General features: G+C 39.4%; 1 protein-coding gene across 1 annotated transcript in view; it reads right to left on the minus strand.

Annotated features, from left to right (window-relative positions):
- TAFA2 (TAFA chemokine like family member 2) overlaps positions 1–25178 on the minus strand; it is an 803553-nt gene that overhangs the window by 305127 nt on the left and 473248 nt on the right. Inside the window, exon 2 of the mRNA XM_033959727.1 lies at positions 21458–21593. Coding sequence (XP_033815618.1) covers positions 21458–21498 — 41 coding nt within the window. The 5' untranslated portion in view covers positions 21499–21593. The remainder of the gene's footprint in view (positions 1–21457; positions 21594–25178) is intronic.

The following is a 25178-nucleotide window of genomic DNA, read 5'->3' on the forward strand; positions in this document are numbered from 1 at the left end:
TGAGGAAAAGCACCTTTATCCATCTGCTTGGGCTGAGTCTATTACCTTGTGGCTGAGGTATATTGATGATGTCTTTTTGATTTGGCCTAACTCTGCTGTGAATTTTCAGGAATTTTTAACATTGCTCAATTCCTTAGATCCCTATTTGAAATGCTCTGCAGTGGTTAATAGTCACACTGTTACTTATCTTGATACTGTGGTCACAAAGACATCACACAGATTAACCACTACGGTCTTTAGGAAATCAACCGACCATAATACTTACTTACACTATTCCAGCTGTCATCCCACCAGATTAAAACAATCATTGCTGGTGAGTCAATGTTCTACCACCACTGAGTTCAAAACTCAGGCCAAACTAATATCTCACCATTTTAGAGCTAGAGGGTACCCGGAATGGGCCATTAAAAATGCTTATTGCAGAGCCCGTTGTGCCAACCCGGAGTTATTACTCACTTCTCAAGGAAAGAAAACAAGAAACCGACAAATCTGTGCGATTTCTTTTTCTGACCAAGCTCAAAAGGATTGTTATGAAACACTGGCACATTTTGGATTTCCATCCTATTTTTAAGGATCCACCATGTATAGCCTTTTCCCACCCGAAGAACCTAGGCAACCTTCTTACTCAAACTTCTCTAAGTAATGCTCTGACTCAGGGGCATCGCAGTGCTTGTGGTCACTGTAATATGTGCCACAATTCTCTTTCCATCTCCAGCTGGCATCATCCGTAAACTTTCCATGAATATAAATTAAGACACCAGACTACTTGCCTGTCTCAGTAGGTGGTCTATGTGATTATGTGCCCATGAAAATTGTTATATGTGGGACGCACTACCAGAAAGATCAAGACAAGACTGTCAGAACATAAAAGTAGACTAAATACCGCTACATCATCTGCACCCATGGTCTCCCACTGCTTGGAGAAGTGCCACAAATTTTACAATGTTTCATGGTTCATCATTGAGCAGATACCATGGGACTTTAAAGGAGACAAGGCCGCATATATTCAGTTACAGGAACAATTTTGGATTTTTCAACTCAATACTGTCCAACCAAATGGCCTCAATGAAAGTATCGAGTGGAATACCATTGTGTAGCCTTTCTTTTGATTAAATTTAAACTACAAAATCTATTTTGGTATGGGATATATATTACTTGAAATAGATCAGCATACCATATATTACTTGAAAGAGATCAGCATACCATTTTTGAAACTCAGGACCAACTCATATCTGCCTATATATATTCACCTAATCAAATTCAATCAAGATATCTCATATAAAATTCTTATTCGATTTCATTGCAATTCATTTCCTCTTGTTGTTAATTACAATTTCATCCCATTATTTTCATCAATTCATGTATCTTACATATTTCACTCATTACCACAAAATATTAACAGTGTTACTAATACTTAAAGTGCATAATATAAAGTGCTCAGTGAAAGTGCTTCAGTATTATAAATACAATAAATACACTAAAAAAATTCTAACTTATATACTTTCTTTAAAGGACCATATATTTTGAGACAATCTTGAATTCACTAAATCACTAAATATGTAAGATACATGAATTGATGAAAATAATGGGATGAAATTGTAATTAACAACAAGAGGAAATGAATTGCAATGAAATTGAATAAGAATTTTAGATGAGATATCTTGATTGAATTTGATTAGGTGAATATATATGGTCTGATATGAGTTGGTCCTGAGTTTCAAAAATGGTATGCCGATCTATTTCAAGTAATATATGGTATGCTGATCTATTTCAAGTAATATATATCCTATACCAAAATAGTTTTTGTAGTTTAAATTTAATAAGCTTTTAAGGATTCAAATTAATAAAAGAGGAGGCGTGTTGTGTTTAGAATTATTTATTTATAAAAATTAATGTAATGTATTTTTTTAAAAAATAGAAAATTAAATATTTGATTTATCTATATTGATAGGGAGGTGGGGTAATAGCCGGTGATGTTATAAGGAGATAAGAGAGCAATGTGTTTCTCTCTTTAAGTAATCCCATTTTGGGAAACATGCTCTCCTAAGTCTGAGGCTTGTCCCCATTAGAAGTTAATTAATGTAATGTAATTACAAGTCAACAGTTATACTATTAAATCCAATTATATAAGTAGTGAATCTAATTAAAAAGTTGGAATATAGAAGTAGTGTCCATTTTTGATATTGTGCAAATGATTTTCAATAGTTTCATATTTTGTGAATATAATACCATTTGAAGTTTGTATTGTTTTGCAGTAATAAAAATCAACATAATATCCAAGAAGGAAAGTCATGCAAACATAACCTTATTTGCAAAAACTATATCATTAGTGAATAGTTTTAAACACCTCACCAGCCTGCAGTGGACTAGCTAGAACTGAGTGGGCTCCAGATGGAAAAATTGAAATGGGCACCTGTTAACACCATTTCTCCCAAGATAGTGAGGATGGGGATGCGGGATGAGCAACCTTCAGAGCTCCAGTAATCAAACCCTGCAAAACATCCATTCTAGACAGACCTATATTAAAAAAATGATCATAATAAAGCAGCACCAACATCCAGGGTTCAAATAACAACAACTCTACCTTAGGCAGCACCCTAGAATACAAATTTACTTCCTGCTACAATAAAAGAGACGAAGCTAAACTGCTACAGATCCTTCCGCAAACTAAACAGGAGCAGAATACCTCACATCTATCAATCACTCCTGTAAAATACAGTCTTAAATACAGAATAAGGCACTATAAACTTTGGTAGAGTCATTTAAGTACTTAAGAGTCATCTGAGATGCTTATCTTTCATTTCAGGAACACATTTCTTCCTGATCTCTGTTTATTGGATGGTTATCAGTTGGCTATTCCCCCTGTTTTTTGTTCCCATTTGAAGATTATCAGGTGTGACACTTTATTCTGTACTGTTTCTTATTTTTGGAATTCGTTCCTTCATCCCTATGATCAGGGAAATCATTAAAAAATTCAGGGCAAGTCTAAAATGCTACTTGCTCAGTCAAGCTTTTCCAGGGGTCTTATTGATCTAGTTGTTTCATTTGGCAGCACATGCTTTCCATTTTTTAAGCCTTAGCTTGACATTATTAGGCTTTCCTAGCCTGACTTATTGTGTTCCTTTCTATGTTTGAAGTTATTTACTGTCCTGTAAACTTCTTTGATTTATTATGAAAGGTGGCACAGTATATAAAGTCATGAATAAACTAGAAACAGGAACTCTGAGAAGTCTGAATGTAATGAAACAATGAAGAAACAAATGTATTTCCTTCTGTACTGTGACATGTTCTAATTATATAACAGAAATTAAAATGTATTCTACCTTTGTTATCCAGGCATTGCATTATATTAATTTGCTTGGTCCCAGCCTCTCCTTTCATATGTTCTTGTGTCATCTTCATCTAAGTTCTTTTCATGGACCTCACTTTCATGTTATTCTTCTCTTGTCTTCCTTTCTTCTGTACATCACTTTTTTTTTTACATTGATCATTCCCCTTTATCCTTTATTTATATTTCTTTCTTCTGTGCATCTCCACTCAGCAGCTAGATTTAACCCCTCATTCTCCCCTTTTCTCACCCTCTGGTCTTCAGTTTTCTTCTTTTCATATCTCACCTGTAGTATGAGCTTTCCATCATCCTCTCTTGCCTGTCCCCAGTCCTCATTTATCTTCACCTAAGTCTCTTTCCCTCACCAACCCCCAACTATTACCTGTCATTCAACAGCTCCTGGTATCCACCCCCCTTCTTCTTTCTCTTACCTGCTACCAAGCCCCCTTCTTCTTTCTCTTACCTGTTACCCAGTTTCCCCATTCTCTTCTCAAATCTGTCCCTTTCATCTCTTCCTTTCCCACCTCCAGCTCCTTCACCCTTTCTCTCCTTCAAATCAACCCCATTCTCACCCTCCTCCTTCTGCCCTTTTCTTATCCTCTCTTCCCTTCTTACCCCCTTCCTTCATTCTGTCCCTTCTCACCACTTCTCTCCCTCTTTTCTTCCATTATGCCCAATTCCCTCCATTCTCTCTCTCTCTTCTCTTTCCTTACCTGTATTCTGAACCCTTTCTCGCCATGTGCCTTTTATTATCTATCCCTAGTCTCTTCCTCCCATTGCTAGTATCAGACCGATATCTAAAACCCAAACCTCTTATCTCACCTGCCTCCCTGTCAGCCCCCTGCCCTCAACCCCTTTTTTCTAAACTCAGAAATAGAAATCTCCTGTACTTTTCCATTAACATCTGCCCTTCTCCCATCCACAGCTCCTGTGTTAGCTCCAAATCTCTTTCTCCCAGCCCTAGCATCAGACATTTTTCCCAGCCCTAGTATGATCCCTCTTCTTCCAGCCCAGGCTACATGTGAGCCCCCAGACCCCTTCTGCCAGCACTAGTCACATGTTAGCCCACTTCTCTCCCATTCCCGATGTCAGCTAGCAGCCCTGTTCTCCTACTTTCAGTCCCCAGGTCAACCCCAGGGCAATATTTTGGATGTCCTTGGCATGGAAGGTAACAAACTTACAACCCTTTCTCTCCATTCCATTGTGTAACATTTCTTCCCCCCCCCCCATCACTATAATAAATCCAGCATCTTTCCTTCTCTCTTTATTCTTTATCTTTCTTTCTCGGGCTCTCTCAACAGTGGCATCTTAGCCAATTCAAATAACCTTTTTATTACTAATAACAGTATATGCAAATGAGTTTGCAAATTAGTCCCTTTAAGTATGCAAAAACAGTCCAACCCTTTATGAAGCAATTCTTTCAGTTCAGCTTATATGTATTCTCTTATATGCCTGATTTATGAGGTTTATGTAGTAGTGTGGTTTCTTAAACACTCTATTTATTTATTTATTTTTAATTATCACAGTAATCCACATGTGATCTCTTTAAAGTTGGTTTTAGCAGTTTACGTAGTGTATTAGCCAGGGTTAATAATACTATTCTCTGTGATTTAAATTATACTCTGTTCTTACAATACGCTGGTGCTTACAAAAATCTCTTCTTAAAACTTTTTAGTTATGACCCATGAAAAGCTGTATCACACAAGCATTAACATATTGGTTAATCAAAGTATATCTTCCTTTATGATATACAGTGGAACCTCGGTTTGCGAGTAACTCGGTTTGCAGGTGCTTTGCAAGACGAGCAAAACACTTAGTAAACTTTTGTCTCGCAAACCGAGCATGTTCTGATACATGAGCACCTCCCCCCACTCTAACCGGCATTGCACCCCCCGAACTGCTATTGCAAATCCCCCCCCCAGCGAGAACCGCATCGCACCCCCGTGCTGAAAGTGGCATCCACCCGCCCTCCCTCCCAAACATACTCCTTACCCCATCTGGTGCTTGTGCGAGTGAAAGAAAGCTCCTGCCTCTTGCCTGGACTGGGCCTTGAGCATCTGCGCATGCTCAAGGCCTTCTGGATCTCGTTCTCTCCGAGAGAACGAGAGCCAAAAGGCCTTGAGCATGCGCAGATGCTCAAGGCCCAGCCCAGACAAGAGGCAGGAGCTTTCTTTTACTCACACAAGCAACAGATGGGGTAAGGAGCATGTTTGGGAAGGTGGTGCAATGCAGTTCTCGCACGGGGGTGCGATGCAGTTCTCGTGGGGGGAGTGGGGTTGCGATGCTGGTTCGATGGGGTGCGTAGCTAGTTATAGCGGGGGGGGAGGGGTGATGGAGCAGCACCAGTAGCATCAGGGGGGGGGAGGAGGAGGTAGAACGAATCAAAGCGAGTTTCCATTCATTCCTATGGGGAAACTCGCTTTGATATACGAGTAACTTGGTTTACGAGCATGCTTCTGGAACGAATTATGCTTGTAAACCAAGGTTCCACTGTATGTTCATTGCCTAATGTGTCAAGTCAGTTTTGTTTGGTTGATCAAGCATATGTTTTTGCACATTCATGTAGTTTTTAGCTCTAATAACAGTAATTATTAGCTCTTATTCTTTTATATGAAGGTACAGTGAGAGATTGAAGAAACTGGGCCTCTTCTGGAATGCTATTCCGGAGTCTGTCATAGGGGAAAACACCCTCCAGGGATTCAAGACAAAATTAGACAAGTTCCTGCTGAACCAGAACATACGCAGGTAGGGCTAGTCTCAGGGCACTGGTCTTTGACCAGAGGGCCGCCGCGTGAGCGGACTGCTGTACACGATGGACCACTGGTCTGACCCAGCAGCAACAATTCTTATGTTCTTATGAGAGGGGACATGATCAAAACATTCAAAATACTTAAGGCTATAGACTTAGCAGATAAAGACAGATTGTTAACCCTCTCCAAGGTAGGGAGAATGAGAGGGCACTCTCTAAAGTTGAAAGGGGATAGATTCCGTACAAACGTAAGGAAGTTCTTCTTCACCCAGAGAGTGGTAGAAAACTGGAACGCTCTTCCGGAGTCTGTTATAGGGGAAAATACCCTCCAGGGATTCAAGACAAAGTTGGACAAGTTCCTGCTAAACTGGAACGTACGCAGGTGAGGCTAGACTCATTTAGAGCACTGGTCTTTGACCTGGGGGTCGCCACGTGAGCGGACTGCTGGGCACGATGGACCACTGGTCTGACTCAGCAGCGGCAATTCTTATGTACTTTGTTGAAATTTTTCTATATGAGCATTTTACAGTTTTAATTTTCTGTATTCTTATTTCATATGTATGTTATTCTTACATTATATAATGATTTCATTACAAGCATTTTTATATGTTTATTTTATATGTTATGTGCATCATAGGCTCCTGAAGCAAGACGTAGAGGCCGAAACACGTGCATGTCGAGCCATCGCAGAAGACTTTGTGATTTGTGGAATAAAATTGCACAACAGAGAAAACAAAAAAAAACTCTGTGGAGTGACGATGTTCCTAAATGGACTTTATTTGAAAGTGTCAAAGTTCCAAAGGTACACTGAAATCATCCACATAAAAATAAATTCATCCACTTCCGGTTCACCACACAATTGTTTCCCATGTATTCACCTTTATAGGACCCCCAGGGACCCCTGAAGAAGACTTTTTGTCAAAACACGGACCGTGTTGGGTACTGTATCCCTAGCGGACTAGGTCCTTTAAGGCTTTTATGTGGATAACCTATTTTTATGTGGATGAATTTATTTTATGTGGATGATTTCAGTGTACCTTTGGAATTTTGACACTTTCAAATAAAGTCCATTTAGGAACATCGTTACTCCACAGAGTTTTTTTGTTTTTGTTTTCTCTGGATTTTCTTCTCTGTGGATATTTTGGGGTCAATTCCTTTTGGTTTTTATAAAATTGCACACCAACAATAGTTCAAATCTCCGCTGTGTTTGTTGGTTTCTTGACTCGATTGTGGAGGTTTCTCTGGACAGATTCTTACACCAAGTAGGAACAGTTTAACTGATGAGCATTTTGAAATGCTTTTAATACTCAAAGTCAACTGTTATATTGTAGCCTCCAATTCCTTGTTATGGTGATGGCTGCTACGTCAAAAATATTTTTTTAAAAAAGAAGCTAATTTAGTTATAATTAATAAACAAAGTAACTATTAACTACCTAGTTCATTTTTTTAGTAACTAGTAAAATAACTATTTACATTTAGTGAAGAGTAACTGAAATCAGCAACTAGTTACTTTTTATCTCATGTAACTAATAATGGTAACTAGTTACTTTTTTACAGTAACTAGCACAGCACTGCCTGTGACACATCACACTCCTGTTGCATCAGAGAGAGGCAAGTTCAGTTCAGCTCATCTCAGTTTATTTGATATACCCCAAATATAAAATAATGTAAAATCTAAGGGGTTTACAGAGTAAAAAATTGAGGCAGGAAGACAGATATAGTTACACGAACAAGTAAGGGACATCACGGAACTCACCGAGCTAAAGTGAGAGTGGAAAAGGGAAAGGTTACATGGTAACATAGTAAATGATGGCAGATAAAGACCTGGATGGTTCATCCAGTCTGCCCATTAGTTATTCTTATTAAAAATACATGATTAAATTTACTTGTCTCTGGGCCATAGACTAAAGTCCACCTGGTATTGTCCCATGTTCCAACTCCTGAAGTTGCCATCTAAGCTCACTCCAGCCTATCCAACAATCCTGTTGTTTGCAGGATATCTACTGTAAAGTCTGGCCAGTAACATCCTCATGTTCCAAGTCAGTGGTGTTCCAATTGATGCCCTACCCAATAAATGATAAGGGCAGTAGGGGGAACAAAACAAGAGGGAAGGAAATGCCCAGGAGGAATAAACTGAGGAATAAATCCAGAGAACGCAAACAGAGTTGAAGTCAGAAAAGAGACTTCAAAGTAAAGACGAAGGAAAAATAAAAGGTCTTCTCTCTGATGCAGGGAACAGATTTGAAGCCCTGCTGCTGTCAATGATCTTTACCAGATAAATTTATAGGTAGATGTCAGGGGACAGGGTTTTGAGAGGAAGAGGCAGATGCTGGATTGAGAGCATTGGGAAAGGGGGAGAGAGAAAGGGGGAGCTGTAATAAACAAGGGGGGGGGGAGAAATGGAGGGAGAGATACCGGACTACAGGAGGAAAGGGAATGGGAGACCTGGTAGGCCCTAGATTAGGCAGCCCTGGATTTTATGCTGGGTTTACTCAATTGTAGCTACACCCTTACCTATCTGTCTTTCAGCAAAGTATTATGTCACCTTAAAGGCTCAGTTCCAACAATATCACCCTTTTAGAGCAGCCATGAACAAGAAAGATTAGATTGCATAGCATTCTGTATGATGGGAGAGCATAAAGATGAGAGCTATGGATAGTTAAAGAGGAAAAATAGGTATAACCATAGTTCCTATTTTCCTGAGGCACCTTAAGATCATCACATATGATCATACCCATGTCTTCTTTTATGCACAACTTGCATTTTTGTTATTTTATGATCATAATTCAACCTCACTTTGAGTATTGCATTCGTTTATGGTCACTCTATCCCAAAAAAGATATATCAGAATTAGAAAAAGTTCAAAGAAGATCAACTAAAATAATAAAGGGAATGGAACTCCTCTTGTATAGGTTAGGGCAGCTGAGGGGAGATATGATTGAGGTCTACAAAATCCTGAGTAGTGTAGATCGAATAAAAGTAAATCGATTTTTTCACTCTTTCAAAAATTATGAAGACTAGAATATACTCAATGAATTTACATGGAAATACCTTTAAAACAAACAGGAGGAAATATTTTTTCATTCAGAGAATAGTTAAGCTCTGGAACTCATTGCTGAAGGATGTTGTATCAGTGGTTAGCATAACTGGGTTAAAAAAAAAAGGTTTGGACAAGTTCCTGAAGGAAAAGTCCATAGTCTGCTATTGAGACATACATGGGTGAAGCCCCTGCTTTCCTTCGGATCGGTAGCATGGAATGTTGCTACTATTTGGTTTTCAGCCAAGTCCTTGTGACCTGGATTGGCCACTGTGGAATCAGGATACTGAGCTAGGTAGATCATTGGTCTGACCCAGTATGGCTATTCTTATGTTCTATGTCTTTCTCTGCTACATTCAAAATTCAACTATATACTCGTATCTTATTTTCCTCAAGGTCATTATGGCAATGTTACCTCTGTTCTTGCAGTATTACATCGGCTTTCTACCTGATTCCTCACTCATATTTCTTTTCACCTATAAGTCCAATCTCTTTTCAACTATATACTACCTCTTTTTTCTTTTCATCCCTTATATCCTTCATTATCTCTGTACATTTGGTACATTGTGCCTTCAGTATGAACTCTAGACCTATGCCTAGCTCCCTCTCTAGAGTAAGACAACACCAGCTTCTTCTGCTTCTATGAATCAAATAAAGGGGACAACGCTGTACAGTTGGAATTAGACCTTTTCTTGAATGATGCTGCACATGATATATCCAGTTTCCCCGATAAGAGTTCAGATAAATGCAGCTTTATGTCTCTTAGTAGTCTGAGAGAGATTTATATGAGAAGGAAAATCTGATGAAGGAAAACCAACATTTATAAATTGAAATGAAATAAGTGAGAATAATTTAGTGAAAATTCTAAAGTGTTAGACTGATGATGATCAATGGTGTTAAATATTCTCATTTAAACACAGTTTGAGAAATCGCCTCTGACCGTTCTAAAAGCACTTTATGTGATTTGTTGGATATTTTTATATGTCAACTATCTATATAGCTCCCTCTCTAGTCATATTCAAGTCCTGTCTAAAACTCAATATTCAAAAGAATTTATAAACAAGATAAGAAGGGGATAAAAAAATTGTTCAATGTAATAATGTGATGATAACAATGTATATTCATACAGTTTTTTCTGATTCTTCAATTGTATACATTATAAAGTTTGAAATGTCAATAAAGATTTACAAAAAAAAGTATTTATGAGGTCAGCATTTGTCTGTAAAAAATTTATGTATGGTCAAATATTATTCTCAGAGGGGATAGAATCATTCAAGAGTTAGGACAAAAGTTATACAACTGGAGGTAATTCTATTGTAAACCGTCTAGATACTTGGCACAGACAGTATAAAAAGAGATTAATAAACCTGGAAACTTGGATATGTAACAACAAAGCTGTGACTAGAGGTAAAATTTGAATAGTGAGTAACAGGAGAAAAAGACCTCAGCAGTCCAAAGCTTGTGAAGTAATCACTGTTATCAGCACTCCATTTTTATTCACTGGTCAGAAACCTCCTTGAATTTCCTTGGTATTATTTCAGCAGCTGAGCATAGATTGTTCTTTTGTCCCCTGAAGAAGCTGGTGAGTGAAACAGAGACAAGAGCTTGTCGGGACAAGAGCTTTATTTTAAGATAAGTGCTCTTTACTAGAATCATGGCAGTTTTAATTAAGGTATTCACATGTACGTATTTTTTTTGCATAATAGCATCACAATCTTGTATACACATTGAAGGGCCTGATTCTCGAAACATGCATCCCGACTGCAGGTGGTAGTAGGTGTCCTATCACCACCTGGCAGTTAAATGGAATACACGTTTTTAGAACAAAATTGAGTGTAGTGCATCTACAGAGACATGTACAGAAGCTTAAGAATGTCCAAGGTGGGGTATTACGCTAGCGACGTGATGGTGGCAGTAAAAAGATTACTAAAGATAACGAACGGGTGAGGGAGTCTTGATAAAGCCCTGAGTTGTATGGGCGAAACATGTTGGTGGATATTTCTACCCCCCCGACTAACATTCAAGCTAAAGCTAAGTACTTTTAGTATTTATATTTAAAATTACCCTAAAAAGTTAAAGTAAGAAATATGGGCCCAGTGACGAATGGGAGCATAAAGCCCCACACAATGAAATGATTTGAGTGTGTGGTGGCCCTCTGAGGACCCTAAATATAATTACGAAAGCATCTCTGAAAGAAGTATTGTTAGCAGTGGGATTACGTCCTATTGTGTCTAAGAGTATATACGAATATTCTTCTTTCATATTCATTAGTAGAGTGCCTAGCGATTCAAGGTGGGGTATGGGCATAGTTTCACCTAGAAGTGGCCTTGGGTGTGCGAAAGCATCCCTATGTGTCTCCATAGGCACAAGACAAATGCCTTAAATGTAAGCCTGCAACATGCTGGCCTACATTTAAGGCGTCTGTTCGGCAATTCTCTTTAGGATGCCGATGTATGATTGGTGGCTGCCTCTTAGCCTCTGCCAAGATCGGCATCCTATAGAGAATCAGACCTGAAGTGAAACTGGCAATGGTGAGTTAATGTATAGCGTAAAATAATATCAAGATTCCTTTTAGTCACTATTCTTATTTTATCTTTACTCTTGGCTTTGTTGTTTGTTACATATTTTGTAGCTAAAGGCAATCCTCTTTGAGTGTGCTTTGTACTATGTAAGATATGTGCCGACAGACGTATTTAGGTAAAATTTTGGTGTTTGTACATGTATGTGTACATATATATGAATATTTTGAGACATAGTTACTAACATGGGTTACCATTACAAATGTTATTTTACTGCGCTCCAGTTATTAGTGACTAGCCCCTCTTCTACGAAACTGAGCTAGCGGTTTTTAGTGCAGAGAGCCACGCTGCTCTCGATGCTCATTGAGTTCCTATGAGCGTCAGGAGCAGCGCGGCTCCCCGTGCTACAAACTGCTAGCGCGGTTTCATAGAAGAGGGGGTAGGTCTAATTGCACAAAGTGGGACCCGTGCTAAAATAACACGAATTAGTAGTAAACTAACATCTCTTAATGGTAGACCGCATTGATAACTATATACCTTGGTCTCTTTGCATAAGATGGGATGTGTGGTAAAATAGCGCATGCAAATAGCACATGCTAGTAACAACACTCATTATCAGTCTGATTTAAATGGAGAAGTTGTTAAAGATTTAAGAACATAAGAATACTGGGTCAGACCAATGGTCCATCAAGCCCAGTAGCCCGTTCTCACGGTGGCCAATCCAGGTCACTAGTACCTGGCCAAATCCCAAAACGTAGCAACATTCTATTCTACCGATCCCAGGGCAAGCAGTGGCTTCCCCAATGTCTTTCTCAATAACAGTCTATGGACTTTTTCCTCTAGGAAATTGTTTAAACCTTTCTTAAAACTGGCTACGCTATCCGCTCTTACCACAACCTGCTTAAAGACATCATAAAACGTATTTGTATATATTTAAGGGGTGGCAGTCCCAGTGAATATTGATCCCGATCTTTTGAGATTGCTTTTAAATCCAAAATCTGTATAGTAGCGCTCTCACATTAAACATGTTTACTGGAGATTAGTAATCACTAGAAATATATTTGTGCTGCTGTGCATCTCAGTTGAATTGTGACCTCTATGGACATGGACTGTCTCATATATGTATCTGTTGTGAATGTCCATTAGTGTCTAGAACAGAAGGCCTCCCCCCTAACAAAATAATTTACATTTTTCCCAGTGACCTGGAAATAGCATTACAATATTTCTCCTAAATGATCCTTTATCTGCTGCACAAAAATATGAAAAGCTAAAATGATGATGTCCTGTTTCTCAGTATTTTGGATTCTCATCGTCTCTTCTGCTATTCTGCCTTCCCCTCTCTTGTGTCTTCTGATTTGTGGATTCCACTGCTTCTACTGTCCTGCTTTTTCTCTGTACCACTGGGATATTGTTGTCCCTCTCCACCAAATTTTTTTTTTAAAGATAAAATAAAATTAATTTTAAATGTAAAAGTTAATTCACACTAGCTGTAAAATATCTCAGGTAATTTTTGGGAATCTTTTTGGCACTTGGAGGAAAGCAGCCATGCACTAGCATAGAACAAAGGTAACTGATATATTAACCATCTATTTTTCCTCTACACTAATATATTCTTCTAGGGAGATCAGTCTTGTTTGTTCCATCAGGAAAAGTCTGTCATTTTATCTATCACAAATGCAAAGACATTAGTAGGGAAAGGACCTGAACTGTGGAATTTATTGCCTTTGGAAATGAGAATGATTAGTAACTATGGGGCCCTTTTACTAAGCTGTGGCAAGCACTACCATGGGAAATAAGCATGTGGTCACTAATCGAGCATATGGGAAATAGCGGCCATTTTAGAGTTTCGCTAAAAGTGGCCTCAGCATGTGAATAGCATGGGCCACTTTGAAGTGCAGCTTAGTAAAAGGGCCCCATATGAAGTTTAAACAAGTATTGAAAATTTGTCCTTTTTTTTAATAAATAGAATAATTTTCTTTTCTTTTTTTCTTTAATGCTTTAAATCATGCTGGACTTTGTAATGCATTTTTTCTTAACATTGGCTCTTGCACTGCATTGTACTCACTCACACATTAAATAAATACACTCAATGATGTAATTCAAAAAGGGGAAAAATCTTGACTGCAGCTTTATTAAATAAAACAACCATGTTATATAACAGAATATCATTCTTTATTGAATCACAGCTCTATTATTGTATTTAAGTTCTTAGCAGGTTTACATTTAAAAAGCAGACACTTATCCACTATCAAAAGTAGATTCAGTTTCATAAAACGCTGCAACAAGTCACGTGTTTAGATGGAAAAACACATTATCTTCTGCAATTTCCAACCATTTACAGCATAAATGGCAAAACATCAGTAAAAGTCTATAGCCAGTCTATCAGTAACTTCAGCCAGTTCCTCTTCCGGTGTCAGTCCCCGATTTAGCTCGCCTGAGAAGATACGTTGAGTAAATTTACATTGTTAAGAGAGAAGTTAAACATTTGATTTAAGAAAGGTTAGATTCGGTTATAATATTGAGTAAAGTTTGTTTTATCTCTAGTCTTGTTTTTAATACTAGTATGCTTTTTACTTAGACCCCTCCTGATGAAGAATACGAAACCTGGGTCGGGGGGCCAGGCATTGAAGTAAAACGCACATGGCACCTTAAATTGCACTTTAATAGCACCTCAGCACTTTCAAAAAAATGTTTTTGCACTACTTTGCACCAATTGCACAACCTAGTAACGCTGCTATAGACTTTTACTGATGTTTTGCCATTTATGCTGTAAATGGTTGGAAATTGCAGAAGATAATGTGTTTTTCCATCTAAACACGTGACTTGTTGCAGCGTTTTATGAAACTGAATCTACTTTTGATAGTGGATAAGTGTCTGCTTTTTAAATGTAAACCTGCTAAGAACTTAAATACAATAATAGAGCTGTGATTCAATAAAGAATAATATTATTTTTCATCACAGAATACTAGTGATTTTCTCCCTATCAGTAGAAGTAATATAACAGAATATCAACATTACCACTCTAATTTCTGTTTCCCAAGAAGAACTTCTCTTGTCTTGTTCCCCCTCTCTACGCAACTAGTTGATGATGATCTAACTGCCTATACTTACTCCATCAATGCACTAATACTCAATACCTATTTTTGTCATGTGAGATCCGCGGCATCCTCATGGCTTCAACTCCACTTATGGTGGTCTTGCACATAAGCAGATCACACTCTGAATAATAAACATTTTATTGCTTTGCCATTAACACCCCCTCCCTTTTTACTAATCTGCAATAGCGGTTATTAGCGCATGGAGCCGCGCTGAATGCTCCACGCAGTTTCCAAACCTGGTTCAGGCAATAAGCCAATTCTCCCGAGGGAGGGGGACATTGGAACATATACCATTGAGAAGATATTGTTTCATTTTTATTTTTCATTTTTGTCTAAAACCCGGACTGGAATAGGAGCTGGGGTTTTGGTGCCCAAATGAAGTGCAGGAGGCACTTGGACAATGAGATATATTTATTTTATTTTAAACATTTCTATACCATTTAAAACTAAATGGTTTACACAGTTTACATACATAATATTATAAACACATAATAAAACAGATACACAAACAATCCTCAGAAATCATATCTACAAACTAGTAGAACTGAATGTAGCCAAGTGATAATTGGTGTTTTGGGAGGGATTTTTGCACTTTGGATTTTGCATTACTGTATGGCTGACTGGAACTCTTAGCCAGGGCTGGGGGGCCTAACCTCTGCAATGCAAATGTATTGAGCATTTGAACATGATTAAAAGAAGTTTAAAGAACTATTTGAAGTCATGCTGACAATCTTTTTTTTTGGGGGGGGGAGGGGTGTTTCTTATCATTATTTAACTGTTGGAGGATTTTGGTGATAACTGCATGCACAGCCAACTGTTTGGGAACCAGAGCCACAGCTGCTGGCACAACAAACATCCAGTTTTTGATTTCTGAGAGGCATTTTAGGAGTTTCGTGATCTGGGCGTTGTAGGTTTCTCCTAGCAGTAGATACATTTGGATGTAATCTGCGAAGGAGTGAATCTGTATTTGGTATTTGTGGGCTATATCTAGGACTGGTTTAATATAGAGATTGAATAATGGGGGGGATAGTAGAGCCCCCTGTGGAAAACCATACTTGATTGGTTTGGTTTCAATTGTGCATCGTTGAGCGGTACATTTTGGAATATATTATTCAGGAAGGAGGTGAACCATCATAATTGCAGTGTCTCGGATTCCAATTTCAGAGAGCCACACAAGGAGGAGTGGATGGTCAATAGTGTTGAATGCCACACTATCTAGCAGCACCAGAAGGACATCAATACCCTTATCCATGAGTTTCTAGCAGTCATTGATGATGTTGAGAAGGATGGTTTAAGTTCTGTGGAATTTCCTGAATTCCGATTGGATTGGGCTCTGTTTGTCGATGAAGGAGTGCAATTGGTTTAACATTGTTTTTCCAGGATTTTGGAGATGGGTAGGTTGGAGACAGGTCTAAAGTTGCCAGGCACTTTAGGGTCGAGTGTGGGTTTTATTCAAGATTGGTCAAATGACTGCTGACTTCCAGTTTGCGGGCACTATGCCTGTTTGTAGAGAGGTGCTGATGAGAGGAAAGATGGAGTCTAAAAAGGCATATTTCACAGCTACTAGGAGGTGTAGAGGACAGGGGTCCAAGTTGGAGCCAGAAGGGTGAATAGGATCTTGGTGATATCGTCATAGGAGACAGTTTCAAAGTGAGTTAGGTTCCCAGTTGTATTTTTAATTATCTTGTCTGAGTTGGGGTGGGGGGGGGGGACGATGTCTGTAGTACAGTAGAGTTGAGGTGAGACTGTATTTGTCTACTTTGTCAATGAAGTAGTCTGAGAGTGTTTTGCTGTCGAGTTTGGTGTTAAGGCATTGGATGTCTCCTTGAAATGTTGTGAATATCTTTCTTGTTAGTTTAAAAAGGATTTTGATCTATTGGAGGTCTTTAGTAGTTGTTAGGAGTAGTATATCTGTTTAACCTCCAGGGTGGCTTTTTTATATTCTTCATGCAGTTCCTCCAATTTGGAATGGTCATTGTTAAGCCTATATTTGTACCATTTCCTTTCCACTTTCCTTAGTTCTCTTTTTTTTTTTTTTTAGTTCTCAAGTGATCAATAAACCAGGGGGAGGAATATTTGTGGAGATAGTACTTGATCTCTTTGACTGGGACTAGCCCTTCATATAGAGTTTTTACCTCATTGTGCCAGTCCATATCAACCTTGTCAACAGATTCAGAATTGGGTTTTAATGCTCTGTGGAAAGATCTTCTAAGTTGATAGCATCATTGTTGAACAGAACCAATAGCAATTTTAACAAATTTTATCAAAGGGACCTTTACACTAAGCTGCGCTAAAAAGTGGCCAGCAGTATCAGTAGTGTGGGGCTTTCCTGCATGCTGAGGGCACTTCTAGCATGGCAGTAAAATGGCCACATTTCTTAATTCCCCCATTAATGTCCATTGTACAGATCCATGGTGAGACCCCATCTGGAATACTGTGTACAATTCTGGAGGCCACATTACCACAAAGATGTGCTGAGAGTTGAGTCGGTTCAGCGAATGGCCACCCGGATGGTCTCAGGATTCAAGGATCTCCCATATGAGGAACGGCTGGATAAGTTGCAGCTATACTCACTCGAGGAACGCAGAGAGAGGGGGGACATGATCGAGACGTTCAAAAATGTCACGGGCCGTATCGAGGTGGAAGAAGATATCTTTTTTCTTAAAGATCCCACGGCAACAAGAGGGCATCCTTTGAAGCTCAGGGATGGGAAATTTCATGGTGACACCAGAAAATATTTCTTCACCGAAAGGGTAGTTGATCGCTGGAATAGTCTTCCACTACAGGTAATTGAGGCCAGCAGCGTGACAGATTTTAAGAAAAAATGGGATTGGCACGTGGGATCTCTTCACGGAGGAAGTTAGGGGGTGGGTCAGTAGTGTGGGCAGACTAGATGGGCCGTGGCCCTTTTCTGCCATCAGTTTCTATGTGCTAATTTCCAAATTAGTGTGCTGTCATTAGCACAGGAGCCTTTACTGACACCTATTTAGTAGGTGGTAAGAGCCCCTGCGCTAAACATCTGCTAACTGAATAAATATACATAGTAAATGATGGCAGATAAAGGCCCAAATGGTCCATCTAGTCTGCCCAAACATACACTTTCTATAATTTAATGATTTAATTTAAATTGTTCTTTTTCTTAGATATTTCTGGGCCAGAAACCCAAAGCTCTGCCCGGTACTATGCTTATGTTCCATCTACTGGAGTCTCCGTCAAAGCTCACTCCAGCCCATGTAAACCATCCAAGCCAATCCTCAACTGAATGGATCGTGCATGATGATGCAGTAAGCGCTAACCAATTAGCACTGGGTATGCCTATTCTCCACCTCAAAACACATCCCCAGTGCTAAAAAGTACTTTCTATATTTTTGTGTGTTGGTAGCATGTGCCGAACACAAAACTACCGTGGAATGCCCGAGTGGCACTGCTGTAGTGGATTTTAACTTGCAGTAAGCACGCATTAGTGCTTACTGCAGTTTAGTGATAGAGCCCCATAGGCTGCTTATCTTGCTATGCAAATTGCATTCAATAATATCATTAGCATGAAAAGAATCAGAGTAAAAAGTGATTAACATTTAAAAAGTGAGACCTCAACCCTTCATTTGATTTATTCAACTTGATATAATGCGCCTCACCAAAGGCCCCTTGATTGCAGTGTGGTATAATAATTTCCTCTCAATGCTTGGTCACTGGGTTATGCATCTAAAGAGCAATTCTATAATCTAGGCTTGCATTTGTACATACATTATGCAAATAAATGTAACGCTTATGAGCTTAAATATGCACATAACCACCTAAGTGCCAACAGTGTGCCTAAGCACTAATCTGTAAATATATAACAATCTCGCTTAGCATGTATTGCAAGGGGACAAACACAGGGCTGGGACATAGGCGGGGTTCTTACTTACACAATATTGTAATTTGCATACACCCTGCCTCATTTAGGCACCCAAACTTAAACCAGCTCTATGACCTACATTTTAGGCTGCTGATACCAGGTTCTGTTATAGAATACTAGCATAACTCAGACTCAGGGCACCTAATGAAGGCACCCAGTTATAGATTTCTTCCCTGCTGTATATACCATAGGATTAATTTTCACGTCTCATACAGAGTGTTACATATTTTCATAAAGTAAGAGCTACATGTTTCATTTCCCATTCTCTCCTGACTAATTAAGTCATATTTTCCATCTTTCTAACACAACAGCAGTTAAATGTTAGTTTTTAGATGTATTTGTCACCCTTTCTCTACTAGCACTGCGGTTGGTATGATATGTTATTGAAGCAGGTACTTTGTGAAAATGCAAAACAAGAATGCCAGATGCAGACAGGTCTACAAAATCTATGTATATATAAAAAAGAAAAGTCATCCGTTCCTTGCCTTTGGTGAGTTCAAGCTTGGATCACGCATCTAAAAATAATTCCACTCCCACCATCATGAATCTAACTAAATCAGGGAACTGCTGTGCTGATTGTTGTCAGAAACCTGTGTTGGTATCATGCTGATATATCTGGGGTCTACTTTTCAAAATAGTTATGCCAGAGGCACAGTGTGGGAGAAATCTTTTTGAAAAGAGCTGCTGAAGATTAAATTCAATTGTAAACAGCTGAAAAGTAACCTTTGGGAAGAAAACTTTAGGCAAGAAGAATTGCCATTAGAGATAATAAGATTTATTAAAAAAACAAAACCAAGCCTCCTTAAGCCTGGAGAAAATCTGTTACATGAAGACAATCCAGAAGGGAGCAACCACCAAAAATGTTTGCAGAAATCACATGCATAAACCAGATTCTTGTAAGGTATTGTAGATGTTAAAATACTTTACAGTTATCTATTTTCATTGTGCTTTGTCCCTCCCTATGATTTCTGTGTCTACATGGTATACTATATGGAGGGTCAGTTACTCAAATCAACCTCAACTGTAGAATCTTCCTAACCTCTATGGCCTTGAATGGTAAGTGACAATAACTCTATATGCATAATTTCCAAACAAATATTTATTTCAATTGAGACATGATAGCATGTTACTGTATTTGATTTTGAAGGATGCTAGGTTGCATAGGAAGAGGTATGGCCAGTAGGAAAAAGGAGGTATTGATGCCTCCTGTATAAGACTTTGGTGAGACCTCATTTAGAATATTGTGTACAATTCTGGAGGCCCCACCTTCAAAAATATATTAAAAGGATGGAGTCAGTCCAGAGGAAGGCTACTAAAATGGTATGTGGTCTTCATCATAAGGTGTATGGGGACAGACTTAATGATCTCAATCTGTATACTTTGGAGGAAAGGAGGGAGAGGGGAGATATGACAGAGATGTTTAAATACCTACATAATGTAAATGCACATGAGTTGAGTCTCTTTAATTTGAAAGGAAACTCTGCAATGAGAGGGCATAGGATGAAGTTAAGAGGTGTTAGGCTCCGGAGTAATCTAAGGAAATACTTTTTTACAGAAAGGGTGGTAGATGCATGGAACAGTCTCCCAGAAGAGGTGGTAGAGACAGAGACTGTGTCTGAATTCAAAAGGGCCTGAGATATGCACGTGGGATCTCTTGGGGAGAGAAAGAGATAATGGTTACTGTGGATAGGCAGACTAGATGGGCCATTTGGCCTTTATCTGCCATCATGTTTCTATGTTTCCTAAGCATTTAGAGTAAAATGTTGTTTGAAGTCAAACACAATTATCCAAAGGTATGAAGAAGGATATAGACCTCTGCCTGCCTCTGTAATCAATGAATGACAATCTTCACTAAGAAGTCATATTGCAGTTAGAGTGCTTACAGTCTTATACTGTAAGTATGTAACAGTGGCTGAAGTTATTGAGTGTTGTTCTGGGAAATGGGGATGCTGGGCAATTGGAAGGAATGCATGGTGTGGAGGTTGGTGGGGGTAGGTATGGTTGTGAGGTGATTGGGTGGAGGGAAGGGCTTTGTTGGCAAGAGAGATGGGTTGGTTGGATGAGTGATGGGAGTGATTATGGATGATGTATAATATGATTGGAGAAGCTAATGTGGAGAATTTTGTGTTGGAAGGGAGTGTGGGAAGGTGTTGGTGAGAGTAGTAGTATGGAAATAATTTTCCATCCCTGTTGTGAAACCTTCTGTTGGTTGTGTGTAGGGTGGGGGTAGGATTTGGAATTATTGAGTGGTTGGTCGCAGCTTTTTGGTTGTGGAAAATTACAGTTGGTTGAAGAATTTATGGTCTCAGTGTGGCAAAGAATGAGAGGAAAGTTGCTGCAGTCTGCTCGTGTGTGAAACCGCCAAAGGTAGAAATAGGACCCTGTGACACTACAGGTCCTGCTGGAAATGGGAATTGGTGATGGATTGTTAAGCTACACTTGAACTTGTAATCAAATTGTTAATTTTCTGGGAAAGTTTGGACTAAAGCTGCAACCCATGTTTTGCCACTAAGTTAATGCTTTGTGTTATTTAGGTTTGAATGTTATGAAACACTAAAAGTGTGCAAATGCCAGTGTTATTACTCTAATGCACTTCCTTTATCTAAATCCTATCAATTAGTTATGATCCCCATGTGGGTTCCTTTATGTAGAATATTTCCATCAGATTCTCTTTAATTATGACTGATTCCTCAATTCCAAATGCAATGTGTAAATTACTTGGATCAACACTGGGAAAATATAAGTAAGTAAAAAATAAAGGACTTTTAGTATTGCTTACAGGCAGGCATGTTAGATCAGATTGTTTTATCTTACATTCTGGTACCCACCTTGTTATAATGCTCCTCAACATCTTTAGCATATTAGTCATTGATGATGTCAATATATCTACTGCAACAATTGTTTTTTTGTTTGTAGATTCTTCCCCAAGTACAAAGTCACTGTCATCCTTTTATGATGATAAATCTGATGGTGTCAATAGAAAAACATACAATTATTCTGTATTTATTTACAGTATATCCATCTAAATAGTGTCAACCAGACTTTGTCTTCATTAAGAATAGGGTCATTGCTATGGGTCATGGGTAAGCAAGTTAGGCTCTTCCATAGGGCATTAAGCCAAGGGGTGATGGAAATGAGCTGGATGAGAAACATAATGCTTGTCCTCCATACACATTCTTCTCTTCCTCTAAAAGTAATTACCATTATCTCTCTAATAATAGCCTATCTCTAAGGGCTTGGGATAGGCACGTGGAATCTCTGAGAGAGAGAAAGAGATAATGGTTACTGCGGATGGGCAGACTAGATGGGCCATTTGGCCTTATCTGCTGTCATGTTTCTATGTTTCTAATAATAGACCCCCATCTCCCCGAATTTGCAGTAACCGGCATTGATCTCTTCCATCCTCCCCCCTTCTCCACAATGACTTGATCCCTCTTCTTACCTTTTCTCAGTTCTGGCATTGAGTCAATGCAAGGCTTCAAGCACGCACCAGTATTCAAGGCTTTGAGCATGTGCAAGTGCCTAAGACCCCTCGCTGGCCAAATGCCATAACCGTGCGACGAGATAAGAAGAGATATTCTGTGATCTCGGGTGAGAAGGGGAAAGGGGGGGGGGAAGAGTAATGCTGGTTACTGCGAGGGAGCAAGGTGGAGAAGAGAAAATTTGCCTCCATTAATAGCCCCCCTAGACATCAGAAAGCCCATTGGACCCAATATTCAGTGCTATTTAGATGGCTAGTTGGCTATCTATATATTCAGTGGGAAATAGCTGGCTATCTCATGCTGAATATCCCGGTCTCCAGACTGGCCGGTGAGTAGCTGTGTTGCACAACATAGCCGGTCACCACCAATATTCAACAGCTTGTTGGTTAAATTTGGCGGTCAAACACAACTGCCAAAAAGGCTGTTGAGTTAGCTAGCTAGCTGCTGAATATTGGCATAACCAGCTAAGTCTTGGCCATCTAAATACTTGAAATGTATTAATATAGAACCAAATCTTTTCCAAAAATGGGAAAAATAGAGGACATAAACCGAGGTTGCAGGGAGAAAGACTTAGGAGTAACATTAGGAAATTATTTTTCACAGAGAGGGTAGTAGATGCCTGGAATGCCCTCCTGAGAGAAGTGATGGAGAGGAAAACAGTGACGGAATTCAAAAATAGACAGGAAATCTAATGCCAGTGACCAGATACAGTACCAACATTGAATTTCCAGTGTGGCCGTGGACCATATGATCCTCACTGTTTGTAATAATAGTTCAGGTGATTAGAGAAAATACAGTATCTGCTCTACAAGCTATCCTGCAGTGCCCCAGCAAATCAGATGAGCCAGGGAGCCACACAGCCTTTCAGCATGAGGGGAATGCTACAGGGAGGGTGGGCTTTGAGAATTAGAGCCACTGTGTGAGGTGTTGTATTCCCTAGTAACAGCCATAAGAACTCATCTGTTCAGTTTTATTTTTTATAGCAACCTTTTCCATTTTCATTGCAGTATTCATTGAGATTTGATTATTTTATTGTTTTACTGTTAGAATTGTTATTATTGAGATGTTGTTTGTTATAATATTTTATGAAAAAAATTTTAACTTTTGTTCTTATTCTTTCCTTTTCTATTTTTAAACGGAGTTCTTTTCTTGATGAATGTGAACTATACATTGTAAACCATTTTGATCCTTTTAGGCTGTTATGTGGTATATAAAGTTTTTAATAAACAAACATATTCACTTATTAATTTTGCTACAGGTATGTGTGCCTTGACTTTGTTCACACCCGGATCCTGTTGAGATATATTTAAATATTAATGCTCATGCAAAATGAGCACGCTGTAAGTGAGCACAAATAAAGTGATAAAAGCCTTTCTAAAGAAGAGATGCAATCTGGCTCAAAGTGAGGTCATGGAGATGGTTTAGGCAGCTTCGTGAGTTTTGGAGGAAAATATGGAGACAGGTGGTAGAGGAAAGTTTCTATTCTTTTGATGCCATTGTTTTTTTGCATACTGCTTAGATTTCCCATCATTACACATGCTTATTCATACCTTTATTATACGTCATTTAGATTATTGTAATTGTGTGTGAAAGGCCTTCCACAGTTTCAATTACATCACCTTCAAATTAGAGAGTTGCGCGGGGACAGAAATCCCACCCGTCCCCACCCGTCCCCGCCAAAATCCCACCCATCCCCACCCGTCCCCGTGAGGAATCCCTCCGTCCCCACCCGTCCCCGTGAGGAATCCCTCCGTCCCCACCCGTCCCCGCGAGGAATCCCCTCCGTCCCCACCCGTCCCCGCGAGGAATCCCCTCCGTCCCCACCCGTCCCCGCGAGGAATCCCCTCCGTCACCATCCTTCCCTATAAACTTCAGAAATAGTTATTTTATTTAATTATGCTACTGAATTAAAGGCTCTGGTAGAGACCCATTTACAAATAAGCAAAGAGACTATTAATTTGGAAATATTAATTGGGAAGAATACATACTTTGTAAATGGGTTTCTACCAGAACCTCTAATGTAAATATAAAATATAAATACTCAGCTGATGAGAACCCACAAACTGTCAGCTGAGGACTTCCTTTGCAGTTGGCCTGGGGTCCCTTTTGCCAAGCTTGGCAGGCAGCAGTAGCGTCCCTGAGTCACAGATGCTGGCACCTCAGTGGCTCATGGATGCTGCCAGCGACTGCTGCGCTTGGTGGAGGGGAGTTCTGACCATCTCTAGAGGAGGTCCTCTGCTGGTGGTGCTTGGGGATCCCCACCAGTCACAGCAAGGGCCAACAAGTACTTCAACACTGTAGAAATAAAACCAGAAATGCATTTCCTTTTCTTTTGAACACAAAACAAAGATATCTGCCATATACATTTCCCAAGGCAGATGACTCTATGCAATGTCACCTCGGTAACAAAATACAAAAATAGACAAATACACCCCCTCCCTTTTTACTAAACCACAATAGTAGGTTTTAGCACAGGGAGTTACGCTGAATGCCTCGCGCTGCTCTCAATGCTCATAGGCTCCCTGCGCTAAAAAACGATATTGCGGTTTAGTAAAAGGGAGCCATAGTGCAAAATATAGACAGCAGATATAAATTCTCAAAACAGACACATTTTGATCACTAAATTGAAAATAAAATCATTTTTCCTATCTTTGCTGTTTGGTGATTTCATGAGTCTCTGGTTGCACTTTCTTCTTCTGACTGTGCATCCAATCTTTCTTCCTTTCTTTCAGCCTCCTGTATGTTTCCTCTCCTCCAGACCTCATTCTCTCCCCCAACTTTTTCTTTCTGTCTCCCTGTTCCCCCTTCTTTCTGTCTCTCTGTCTGCCCCCTTTCTTTCTTTCTCCGTGCCCTCCCCCAAGCCACTCGGTTTGCTGCCACCGCCATCGGGGAATAGTCCCCAAGCCACCGCTGTCCCAAGCTTTCCCTGCAGAAGCGTCGCGCTGACCAGCATTCCGCTCCCTGACGTCAATTCTGATGTAGGAGAGGAAGTTCCGGGCCAACAAGGCATTTCTCCTCATTCCATCCAGCCTGAGCCCCATCTCTCCTTGATCCAGCATTTCCCTTC

Source organism: Geotrypetes seraphini, chromosome 9 (assembly GCF_902459505.1).
Source record: "Geotrypetes seraphini chromosome 9, aGeoSer1.1, whole genome shotgun sequence".
Classification (NCBI taxonomy): domain Eukaryota; kingdom Metazoa; phylum Chordata; class Amphibia; order Gymnophiona; family Dermophiidae; genus Geotrypetes; species Geotrypetes seraphini.